This window comes from Helianthus annuus, chromosome 7, assembly GCF_002127325.2.
Source record: "Helianthus annuus cultivar XRQ/B chromosome 7, HanXRQr2.0-SUNRISE, whole genome shotgun sequence".
Lineage (NCBI taxonomy): Eukaryota > Viridiplantae > Streptophyta > Magnoliopsida > Asterales > Asteraceae > Helianthus > Helianthus annuus.
In genome coordinates, this window is record NC_035439.2 from 114,896,354 (window position 1) to 114,909,501 (window position 13,148).

Genomic DNA, 13,148 nt, shown 5'->3' on the forward strand with positions numbered 1-13,148 from the left:
CCTTGTCGCCCTGTTGCCGATTCTGCTGTGCTTGTTGCTGCTGCTGCTGATTCTGATTCGCAGGCCGCGGGCTCCTATAATCCTTGGCCTCATGGCCCATCTTGAGGCACCTCTGACAGCGACCCTTGTTGCACTGGCCACTGTGGTGTCTGTTACAGTTGTTACACTTTGGGAGGTTCCCTCGATATCCACCCTGCCTGTGATTGCCCGAAGATTGCTGACTAGGGCTCTGATGGTTGTCAGTCTTTCGCTGTTGCACCTGAGACTGAACTGAAGCTGAACCTTTGCTGGAATCCCCCTCCCATTTTCTCTTGTTGTCACTGGGGATAGCAGGAGTAGCAGTAGCGCTGACGCGTTTAGGCAGCCTGTCTTGTTCCACTGTCTGATCCGTGAGGCAATGAGCAAGGCGTTGTATAGCCTGGATATTGTCAAGATTAGCCGATGTCACATGGCTCTGAATTTCTGGTGCCAACCCTTTGAGATACAACTCAATGCATCTGATAGGAGGGTCCACCATAGTTGGACACAGAACGGCCAGCTCATTTGACCTTTTAGTATATGCTTCGATTTCCGACCCAGTCATCTTCAAATGAAAGAACTCCACTTCTAACTTGTGGATGTCGTCGCGTGTGCAGTATTCCCGTTTAATCAGCTCCTTGAAATCATTCCAGGGAGTGGCGTTAGCAGCTGCCAATCCCAAAAGTTGAACTTGCGCATTCCACCAAGTCAGCGCAATCCCTTCTAAAGTACCAGTGGCGTATTTCACCCTGCGAGCCTCAGGGCATTCACACATCTCGAACACAGACTCGAGTTTTTCGAACCAATGGAGGAGTCCCACTGCTCCCTCCGTGCCACTGAACGTGCTTGGACGACAGTCCATGAAATTCTTGAAAGTGCAAACAGGTTGCTGAGCGGGTTGACCTAATGTAAGAATAGGACAAGGTTAAACACAAGAGTTGGTTTAGGAATGTAGGATCTAAAGATCCTAGTAGGAGTTACGACTGCAGGGTATACCTCCTGCGTTTGCCGCTGCAAGTGCCGCAGCAACTTGTTCGTTGATAAGAGCCGTCAACTGGGCTTGAGTCAAGTTAATACGTCCAGCCATGATCTTCATAGCAAATGTAACATAAGTGAGAGAGGTTCGCGAATAGTGCGATGACAGAAGCGAGTAAGCACACAAGTGTTCTAAAGCAATAACAAATAGTGAGCAATGTAATCTAAGCATACCACGAGCAAAGTTCTATGTAATTCTAGCATGTAGGCAATAAACATAAACCTTATTACCAAGGATGTTGAGTCTTGCACGTGGAGCGAGGCGTCGTTGTGGATCGTTGAGCACTGTACTGGTTATAGTCTGGTTTTAATAAAAACGTTTTTTTCCCTTATTAAAACCAAGTTCTCTATAACCAATGGCTCTGATACCAATCTGTCACACCCCCAAAATCCACACGCGGAGTATCACCGCTTGGGAGCGTGACTGACTAGGATCAAGCCACCAATCATATAGAACAATGTATATAGTAAAAGTAATTAACATTTAATCAAACCAATCCATATGAAAGGTGTTCCAAAACATAAGTGTAATAACAAGGTTTAGCGAAAGCGTATGAGTAAATGCCCAATCATAAATATGTATGTCATAATGTTTAATCAAGAAATCACGATCCTTGTCCACAACGACCGCGCCTCCCCATGCAAGCTCCATGTATACCTAACGACCTGCAAGGCATGTAACAGAGAGTCAACAACTAGTTGAGCGAGTTCACAGAAAGTAAGTGCGTAATAGTAAGTTCGTTTGTAACGTGTGGCTCTACTGGGCCGATAGTATGTTCTATTGGTGGGGGCTTCCCATGTCCGGAAGCTTCTTTTTAGAATTGATTGCTACCGGTGGTGAAGAAATTGAATCAACGGCATCGAATGCAAGCTCTGCATATACACTAGACTATTTGTAACCATAAGTGTTCTTCTTACCGAGAATAGTAGTACGTACAAAGTTTACGTAGGTTTTACGTAAGTTTCCTTCACAAACCGAGGACAGTGGTACGCGGGGGTTTACGTAGGTTTTACGTAAGTGCCTGACACAACCGAGGCAGTAGTGAGTATAAGTTCACGTAGGTTTTACATGAGTGTCCTTCGCAACCTGAGGACAGTGATGAGTACAAGTATACGTAGGTTTTACGTATGTCTCCTGCGCATCCGAGGACGATGGTAGATAGTCTAGTAATAGTGTAAGTACAGGTATCTATTCAACCTCATTCATTCAATCCCATTCCTAAACCCCGGGAATCCCATGCCTTGGTAAGAGTGTGAACTCACCTTGGTTTGCTCAGTATGTTATTGCTTCTAGGGTTAATTAATGGTTAAGTCCGTTACACACGACCTAGGTACATTGCACATAATTCGATGTAAGTGTTTATATTCAATTAGGGTTTACAAGTCTTTGGTATCCAAGTAACTGTGTTCTGTGTGATAATTGTGTACGGAATGATATGAGGAGATTGTTCACACATACAGGATCATGCAGTTACATACAGTAGCATACAATTATATACAGAACATTCAGTAAGCTTTAACACTGGTGTTTGCCATAAACTCAGACAATTCATCAACGAAAGTCGGATCTTTCATCAACACTTAAAAGTCAGACTATTCATTATATCACAAGGTCGGGCCATATGTTATGTCACAAAAGTCAGACTAAGTACATCACAAGAAATTTGGACTAGCAAGCATCACCAAAGTCGGACTAGCATATTAAACCAATTCAGATAACACTCACACTTATAAAAATTCGGACCCCATGCTTCACATACATAAAGTTCGGACAAGCCCCCCCCCCCCTTCAAAACTCAGACAAGGCCTCCCCCCTTCAAAGGTCGGACAGGGGTTTCCCCCTCACAAAAGTCGGACAGGGGTTTCCCCCTCACAAAACTCGGACAGGGGGCTTCCCCCCTTACAAATTCGGACAAACAAGCACAAGTATATGAAATTCGGACCCCTTACACATTGATAATACTCGGACTCCTTGTGAATATACAAAACTCGGACCTCATGTAATATTAACTAAAACTCGGATTCACTTCATCATATAATATTCGGACCAACACCCCTCATGAAATTCGGACATTACATAACATCACAAAGAGTTCGTACCTTTATATCATATCACAAAGTCTGACTAGGCCACAAGTATAAAACTCGGATTACATGTGCATCAACTAAAACTCAGAGTTTCCAATCATGCGTGAATTCCAAGGATCATTGCACAGAATCAATAGAACAGTTACGTTTGTAGAGAGTACGATCAAAACCCTAATTTCATACATCTGTAATCCAATTATTAATCAACAATTCTAACATAGCATGTATCTTGACATCAGGCAAACGATTACACAACTAATCAACATCATTTCACAATAATCAGAATTCAATAAGTAAATACAGAACTAGTATGCGAAGAACTAGGGTTTACATGAATCACATAATCAAGAATTGATAACAACAAACAATCATTAAACAATTACCTTGGATTGATTCTAGATAAAGAGAGGGATCAAGAGTGATGATAGAGAGCTTGTGCCAATGATGAAGCAAATGATTGTAGAGAGAATTGTAGAGGAATCTTAGGTACGTCTGATGATTGTGTGGTGATTAGTGAAGGGGATTAGGGTTAAGAGTTGTTAAGGTTTCACTATTAACACTAAACACCCTTAAGTATTATCTATTACATAATACATGCACAAGATATACAATTTACAGTTTCATCACCACATTCAAGTATTTGCCAAATCATTCATAAACTTTATCAAATCCAAAACGTATACAGTTACAAAGCAAACCAATTGTGCAAGTAAACAACCAAACAAACAGTGAACATGCAATAAATGCGAAAGTGGAATCTCGAAAACTCGAGTTGTCACAATAATAGTCCGTCATTAACGTAGTTAAGTTTTTTTCCGAATTAGAAACCGATGTTTTAGGGATTTTGATCAGAACGAGGATACGGGTCGATTTATGTAAAACTTACCTCGAAACGGTGCTCCAAACGGCTTGATTTTTGTTAATTGGAAGTTTAAACACCCGAATTGAAGCATCATTTTCGTCGTTTGGGGCAATATTTCGAGGTAAATTTTACATCAACCGACTCGTATCCTCGTTCTAATCAAAAGCTCTAAAACATCGGTTTGTAATTCGAAAAATAACTTAACTCCGTTAAGCTATTTTTAACGAGACTATTATCGGCCAAAAGTGGACCAGTTCGGATTATTATCAGCAAATAACTGAGTTAGGATTATTATCAACCAAATTTAAAAAGTTGTGATTACTTAAATCCAATTTTCCTATATAATGTTCAAAGCTTATAAATGAATAATAAATAATATATGTTATTTATTTTGTTGAAAGTCTCCCTACAAAATTACATAAACAAATAAAAATTTAAAAAGAAAATCCTCATGTTTTTTTTAACGGAAAGGAAACTTTATTACAAAGTACCAAACTAGCAAAAAATCCACATTTGACATGTTAGAGAAAAACAAATTAAAGTACTTACATATGACCGATTACCCACTAATAAGGTATCAACCATGCTATATTTATAGAAAATATTAAAAGCTTGCTACTAATTTTCATATTTATTTTGCAAGAAATAGGAATTAACGTATAATATTATCAATTATCAATGTTTTATAAAGGAATATTAGATTTTAATAATCTTAACTATTCGTCGTTAGTCGTTCCAACTTTAAAAATAACCACTGGCAGTCCCAACTATTAATATATTGGCCTTCAATTGACCCTGACTAACAGAACTCTAACGTCATTAGTCTCTGGTCGCCGAAAAAAACATTTTTGACCAAAAAACTTATTTTTGGCCGGAAAACTCAACATTTCCGTCTCAAACCCTTTTTAACCTTATTACGGACCTTTATGAACTTTTTTCTAGTAAAAACCCCAATTGTTGAAGTCACCGAAAAACTCCTTTTTTCGTCGGAATACTTCTTTTTAGCCTGAAAACTCAAATTTATGGCCCACAAACTTAACATCTTCGTCCTAAATCTTTTTGTAACCTTAGATCGGACCTTTAGAAACTTTTTTCTTGTTAAAACCGGTTTTTCGGAGACTAACGGCGTCAGGGTTCTGTTAGTCAGGGTCCATTAGTGACCAATATGTCAATAGTTGGGACTGCCAATGGTTCTTTTTTAAGTTGATACTGTTGATGACCAACAGCGAATACTTGGGATTATTAAAATCTAATATAAAATAAGTTATTTATAAACTTTCCAACCCTCATTGAAGTTTTGTTAGAACATACCATCAACCAACGTGGAGGATGAGATTTTTTATATTTGAAGTCATCACGACGCTATAAGATCCTAGAGCTAGAGCCCCGTGAATATTCTAGCAGTCAAGTGAAACATGTATATGAGAAGTATTATGAATCAACGTGAGGTTCATTTGATAAAAAAATTAAATTGAGAAGAAAAATATCAAATGATATAATTATAAAATATTAAATAGTTTTTTTCTCATCTCATTTATTATTGTTTTTTATTAATTAATTAATCATAAAAACTATCATACTCCACACTAAAATTTTTTACTACACGTATCAAAATTTAGCCCACATGTTTTGAAACGTATCCTACACATATTGAAATTTATCCTACACACCTTGTAATTTATCCTACACTTTAAATTAATTATTTTTTTTTCTTTGAAAAAAAAAATATTTATTTTTTAAAATAAGTTATAAATTTAATATAGTTAGCTATTATAAAGAAAGACTACCGATTAATGATCTATCTAAGTTTACCAATATATCACTACACTAATATTAAATACAAAAATTAAATAAAGTAAAATAAAGAATTCTTATTGATTGAAATTTCTTCAATTTTATTCTTAAAAAAAATTCTTCTAATCTGAACACTTCACACTTATGAATCATAGGTGATAACATGTATGTATACCATAAATAAGTAAATAATGAAGAGTGTTATGATAGAGTGGCAACGGGAATAGAAAAGTAGGAGTCCTTAAACAAATGAGGCTAGCCTCTCTTTAACATAAAGGAAGTAGGCCAAACCGTAATGGGACCGCTAGTAAAGTTTTTTAGAAGTACTTAGAAAAAAGATAGCAAAGTTTTTTACTCATATGTAAAAATTATACATACAAATTATCAGTTTTCAAAAATTTATAATGATGACAAATGTAAACAAGAAAATCCAAGAATATAATACTTGTTATGGCACATCACAAAACATGAATTATTGTGTTGTTTGTACTATTATATGTAATTTTTTCAAAATTCTTTACAAAGTTTTGAAAACCCTCTTGCTAAAACAAAATTAGTTTATAAATTCAAAAATCTACATACATTTATGTGTATTACAATAACAACAAACATACATATCTTTTTATAGTATAGTTATTTCTACTTTTGTAAATATTCATAAATAATAAAATACTAATAATATTAAGTAACAGGTTTGGTAGGAAGTATATGAAGCATTAAACAAACATACAATTTTCCATACCAACAATATTAATTACACACAAGAGTCTCTCTACCAGCCCCCTTTCCATTCCACCTCTCACTTCTCTTCTCCATCTATGCTCACCATTAATACCAAACCAAAGTATAGATTTCAACACACACAAAACTGAGATTTATACACACACACACATACACACATCACTTGACTAAAAGGGGAACAACAACAACATGAATCTCATCAACTCTATGTTGTTACTTAACAGGCACAAACAAATATGGCTTTGGCCTTCTTGCAACAACCATCCCAAAACCCTATCTTTTCGAGTATCGAATGACGAAGATTACGCGGTTATAAACACTAACAAAGAGTCATTGGTTGAAGCAGAAGTGGAGGTTACTACACTTGGTTCTTTTTTCACTAACTCATCAGAAACCGCGAGTGTTTCAACCGAGTCAGATGAATGCTCGGCATTGGAAACAATTGTACGTGAAGCCCGGTCTGACCGCTTGTTTTTTGAACCGGATTTGACAAGTTCTATACTTGAAACTCAAGGAAGTGGTGGACAATGTATGTTGGAGGTTAGTGGTCATGGTGATGGTGGTGGTGGTGGTGATGGTGGTTTGCCGTATAAAGAAAGCTTTGCAATGGTGATGGAGTCGGATAATCCTTACGACGATTTCAGGAAATCGATGGAGGAGATGGTGGAGATTCATGGTTTGAAAGATTGGGATTGTTTGGAGGAGTTGTTAGGGTGGTATTTGAGGATGAATGAGGAGGATAATCATGAGTACATTGTTGGAGCTTTTGTTGATTTGGTTGCTGGTGGCGGTCGTGGTCGCGGTCGCGGTGGTGGTGGTGGCGGTGACGGTGGTGGTGGTGGTGGTTTGTTTGTTGATCATACTTTAGCTTCTTTTAGTTCAGCTGCTTCCACCTTTTCTTCTCCAACTTCATCTACTAATGGTAATTAACTATTAAGTTCTAGTATATGTATATTTTATTAATTAGATAACCTATGTCCTCAATTAATATAATTTACTAATTAGTTACACATTTAGTTGCTGAATCTTAATTGACTTTATATAGAATTCTTGTTTTACTTATCTTTGTGTTGGGAGAGATACAAATGTCTTTCATGTTAACTTAGGTAGGGAGTCATGTGAGTGTGAAGTTTTATAATGCGATGCTATAATGTTTATACTCGGCGAAAGTTAATGGGTTGAAATTGTTATATCCGAACATAAACCATATATTTTTTTGTGTCCACCCGAACTTGGACAAAAAAGTCGTGTAACATTTTATCTAAAAGGGTTGACAGGTGTTGTAATCAAGTTGTAAATACGCTATCAGGTTTTAAATATGTTTAATAAATATTTATCGGGGTGACAGGTTAAATTTATATATTGTATATAATTTATTATGAATTTAAATGGTTTGGTAGGGCTCCATTTTAATTTTGTATGGAACATGAACATAATTTGTTTAACTAAGCAGGTCGAACAATGAAACAATCTAAAAACCTGATTATTCACAATAACTCGATATTTTTAGGCCTTTAATTTCTATGAAAATCGCTATCTAAAAAGTAAGTCAGTGCAATTTTGTTGACTTTAATATTTTTTTAATAATATTAAACCTTTCTTTATATATATACTCTTCCATATTTCAGTGGTCTTTGTGATTACGACCAGACGTCACTGAAATATATGAGACGCAAGTTTATATATTATTATTAAATAATTCACGTTATCTTGTATATTTATAGAATACTTATTTTATTTTGACAAAAAACTTTTTGAATATGTGACAAAAAAGAACAGGAAAAAGATTCTTGTAAACTTGTGCATAACTTCAAGGAACACAAACTTCATAATGTAGAAAAAAAGTTATCAGTGTGAATCTAAGATTTCGTAGTAAAATATATTTTCCATATAATTGTTAAATCTTCGAACGAGTTTTCATGTAACTCTCAATGTTTGTCTTTTAGTTTTTGGATTTTGTAACAAAACCAAAATGATGTTTTTAGTAACGAATAAAACGAAGCGAGTGATAGTTAAAAATTTTGGAATGTGCGTAAAAGTTCGAGTTTCTTGTGAACTATTTGAGATAAGCTTGTGTTAAAAGCTAGGCTTGATTTAAGCTTAACGAGCATACGGCTAGAATGAAACTCATTCAATTAACGAACTTGATAACGAGCTTCATACATCAAACTTATTAATGTTGTTAGTATTTATATAATATAACATATAATAAATAAATCACATGTAAGCTCAAACTTTAGACATAAAACAAGTAAGGCTTGTGCTTATTTTATTCAAGTTCGTCTCAACTCATTTGCACTCCTAAATATACTCGTATAACTTTATGGATCACCTCATAGACTGCTCGAAACATGACAACTATATCAAAAACAACTTCAAGTCTTCAATGCTCACACTAATGCAAATTAAGACGTGTACTAACACGACAATGAATTGATTAATTCTTGCGGGTACGCATATGAACGAACAAGAGACCGAAAATAAAATGTGACGTCCTGTATATAATAATAACGATTATCCAATTTTGTGCTAAGTTTGGCAATGTTGATGCCGAAAGGACGAAAAGAATCAAAACCCTAATAAACATCGGCCAACCTCAATTAATACGAAGTCGTCAAAGAAGACATTTGATCAGTTATATGAATTGAAATTAATTTTAGGGACAATCTCAGTCATGTGTTTTTTTAGGACATTTGGCAAACATTAAAAACCATCGACTAATAAATACACCTAGAACCATCTCCTCCCAACTACCTCCCTACAATGACCTCCCTCCAACCATTACCACCACTCGAGCCAGCATCGGAAAACCACCACCGCCAACCCCTCAAACCATGAGGCATCATTTTCACTTATCACTCTTCACACACTATCACATCAGCGTGACATTATTCTTCACTTCCCACAGATCAACCATCGAGATCGGAAATGATCTTCGCTCTCCACCGGTTTCATTCAACATTCTTTTTTTATTTTTTAAATACAAATGATATTATTGTATTTTTAAACAACTATAAATATAAATAATATTATTATAATGTTAATATTTTAATAAAAATATTAATACTAGAATATAAAAATACACCACTTCAAATTGAAAAAAGCACACACTTAAAATAACAAATATAAAAAATATCTAGAATAACAAATAAAATATATTTAGTCCTCATCGTTGTCGGGTAGACACAGTGTGTAAATATATTACACCAAAGTTACGGATTCAAACACGTGTTAAAGTCGTTTACCCGACCAAGAAGTACTTTATTTGAAAACAACTTGGTTTTCAATAAAATTTATATCAGATAATTATAAATTCCTAAATAACATCGTGTATTTAGATTTTTTTTTTTTTAAGTTAACAAGCACATGATATTAGAGAAATATCAAACTAAACGATTAATGACATATTACTAAAAAAACCTCCAAAGTGTCACCTTCCGTGACCATGGCTCACCCACAAGCCTCAGGAGATACTTCACTCTGGCGCGGCGGCGTGATGTTCACTATGTGGTCACGCTGCCACATCGGCTCACGTGAGGAGCCATGAGATCGGCGCCGCATGCTTTGATCAACAATCCACACCCACCTCTCATTTTCACGTGATTATTAAGGTTGTCTCAAAAGATTTTCATCTTTTGACACACCATTACCAAACTTCCTTGATTCCCCAAAATTCCATTCGGATTCCACCAGCTGCTTGTTTATAACGTGTATTGCACTCCAATTTCTCTTTCATTGATTACCTTAAGAATTTGCCTCGTTTTATAAAAATGCATTCCATCTGGACTTCATTTCATGGGAATTTAATTTAACTGATTTATTTTTTATTAGATGGTACATTGGAAAATGACCAACAATAAGTATATAAGATATCTTTATTATATGGAATATTGAATCTTAATAATCCTAATTATTCGTCGTTGGCCGCCAACAGTCTTAACCTTAAAAATAACCACTTGCAGTCTCAACTATTAAAATATTGGCCTCCAATTGACCCTGACTAACAGGAACCTAACGTCGTTAGTCTCTAGTCGCCGGAAAAATGTTTTTGCCCTGAAAACTCAATATTTTCGTCCCAAACCTCTTTGTAACCTTATCACGGACCTTTTTAGTAAAAGCCCCAATTATTGAGGTCACTGGAAAACTCATTTTTCGCCGAAAAACTCAACATTTTCGTCTCAAACCTCTTTGTAACCTTAGATCGGACCTTTAGGAACCTTTTTCTAGCCAAAAACATTTTTCTGGCGACCGAAGACTAACGACGTTAGAGTTATGTTAGTCAGGGTCAATTAGAGACCAATATGTTGATAGTTGGGACTTGGGACTGCCAGTGATTATTTTTCAAGTTGGGACTGTTGGCGGGCAATGGGGAATAACTGCGATTATTAAAATCCAATATTCCTTATTATATAAAAAATTGAATTTAGTTATTTTCATCATTCCATTTTATGTGATATTGTTTCTACCGATTAACTCGACAATTCATGAAAACACGTCTTTTTGAGTTTTTGATCTTGTTAAGTTATAAGTTTCCTCTCCAAATACCAATAACGTGTTTCAGATTAGGAATGAGAGGAGAACTTAAGACTTATTATATTGGTTGGTATTAGAGGATGCGTGTTACAACTTCTTTCGGTTAGTCAAACAGTGTCATCCAACCTCGTTTAACGTTTTATGTATAGTCTCCAAATCTGGACAACCTGGATGTAAGAGTGACCTATTTACGTTTTACATGCAAATGGTTTTGTAGTTGAACCACTTTCTGTTGACAATGAGTGCACTGGTCCATTTTTTTTCTTTTTTTTCCATAAACAAAGAAGTAAACAACTTTTATTAAGGGTGAGAGGGCACTCCCCTAAGATGGATGGGAGTCCCCTCTCTTACGCACCACCAATCAGCTAGTGCCACGTCAACTTCTCTCTTAAACTCCCCTAACACCCCATTTTGATGGCGGCACTCCCCTCTTAGGGGACTTGGTTTTTTTTTTTTTATTTGTTGTAAAATTATGCATGTTTATAAATTAAAAAATATTAATAAAAATAAAAATTAAATAAAAGACATTTCATTAAATTAAAAAAAAAACAACCTAGAAAAATAAAAATTACATTCAAACTAGAAAAATATAAAAACAAACTACTCGTCGTCTGAACTCACTTCAAGGTGAGGTAGATCTAAACTTCCGAGATGCTCAACGAGATCGTGTTTTAGTCTCCAATGCGTTTCTTCGTCAATGAGCTCGCATTGGACGATTTAGTATTCCCCACTTCGAACGCATTGGACGATTTAGTATTCCCCACTTCACCGTTTTCGAAGTTGTAAAATAAGGCACGTATACACGATGGACCTTATCTTTTTCACCGTTTTCGAACGCATTTGACGATTTAGTATTCCCCACTTCGCCTTTAACACACCAAACGCCCGTTCCACATCTTTTCTTGCGGCCTCGTGTTGCCTCTTGAACTTTTTTTCATTCGGGATGTGAGGATATGGAAAAGACTTCACAAACACGTTTAATCGCCGAAGTAACCTTTTGCAACGGCGTGAAACTTTTCTTCATTCTCCCGTCTAAGCCCTCTTGAAACCACTCGTCATACGCTTCCACGTCACTAACAATTTTTAGGAACAAAGACTTGGACATAGGAAATCTCTGACGAAAAGTATCGGCATTAAATTTTGGATTTTCAACAAAATAATCGGCCATGAGTGTCTCATGGCCTCCCTCACGATCTCGACGGGCTATTTTTTTCTACTAGACGATGCCGTGTCTAGTAGCTCCGCTTGTTGGATGAGATTTTGGAAGAAAATTAAGCTACCATCGCTTGACGATGCATCTTCATCGTCGGGAAAGTCGGGTAGGGGAGAAAAAAACGGAAACTTGGAATCCATTTTGTGTTGTATTTGATAGATTTTTTTAGAGTGAGTTTGAGAGTGGTGGGTGTGGTAAAAAATTTGATTAAGTTGGTTATATTTATATTATTAAAAAATTGATTTTTTTTTTTTAAATATGACCGTTGCCCAACGGTCCTTCATTGATATTCGTGCAATCAAAGCGGTGACTCCCCCGGATTCCCTTCCCCGAATCAGGTCCCCGTCTTGATGGCGGCGGTGTTCCCGATCGGTGGATAGGGTCACCGAACCACTCCCCGCTTGGTGCCCCGGATACCCTTAATTGGTTACAGATCATTTAATGTGCTATTTCCACAATAAATGAGTGTGAATAGGGAACGTACAAGTTAGCATTTATATCTTTGGGCGACCCCATCATATTTGATTGCTTGCAGCCTTATTCTTAAGATCTCTTTGGTGATCCGTCACCGGTCAACAGCGAGGTTATGCTGACCAAAGTGACTTTAATTATGGAAATATATGTGGTTAAATTAATGATCTACTTCACACTTTTCCGCACAGGTTCGTAAATGTAAAAGAAGAATTATATGGTAGTTGTTAATCCGGAAACAGGTCATTGAAGATAGTTGAAGGGGTGAAATGAATATTGTCTAGTTTTATTAGTATTTTTGTTGGTGTCTTATCGGTTTAAAGGCTGTTTGCAAACTTCTGAATTGTTAAGTGCTAATCTAGCAAGAGATCTGAACCATTAAGTGTTGAACCA

The 13,148-nt window shown here is 36.1% G+C and overlaps 1 protein-coding gene across 1 annotated transcript; it reads left to right on the forward strand.

Annotated features, from left to right (window-relative positions):
* Positions 1–6,546: 6,546 nt before the first annotated feature.
* LOC110925601 (transcription repressor OFP13) lies at positions 6,547–7,563 on the forward strand. Its single transcript, XM_022169518.2, has one exon. The coding sequence runs from the start codon at positions 6,728–6,730 to the stop codon at positions 7,466–7,468; it is 741 nt and encodes a 246-aa protein (XP_022025210.1). The 5' UTR covers positions 6,547–6,727; the 3' UTR covers positions 7,469–7,563.
* Positions 7,564–13,148: the final 5,585 nt, after the last annotated feature.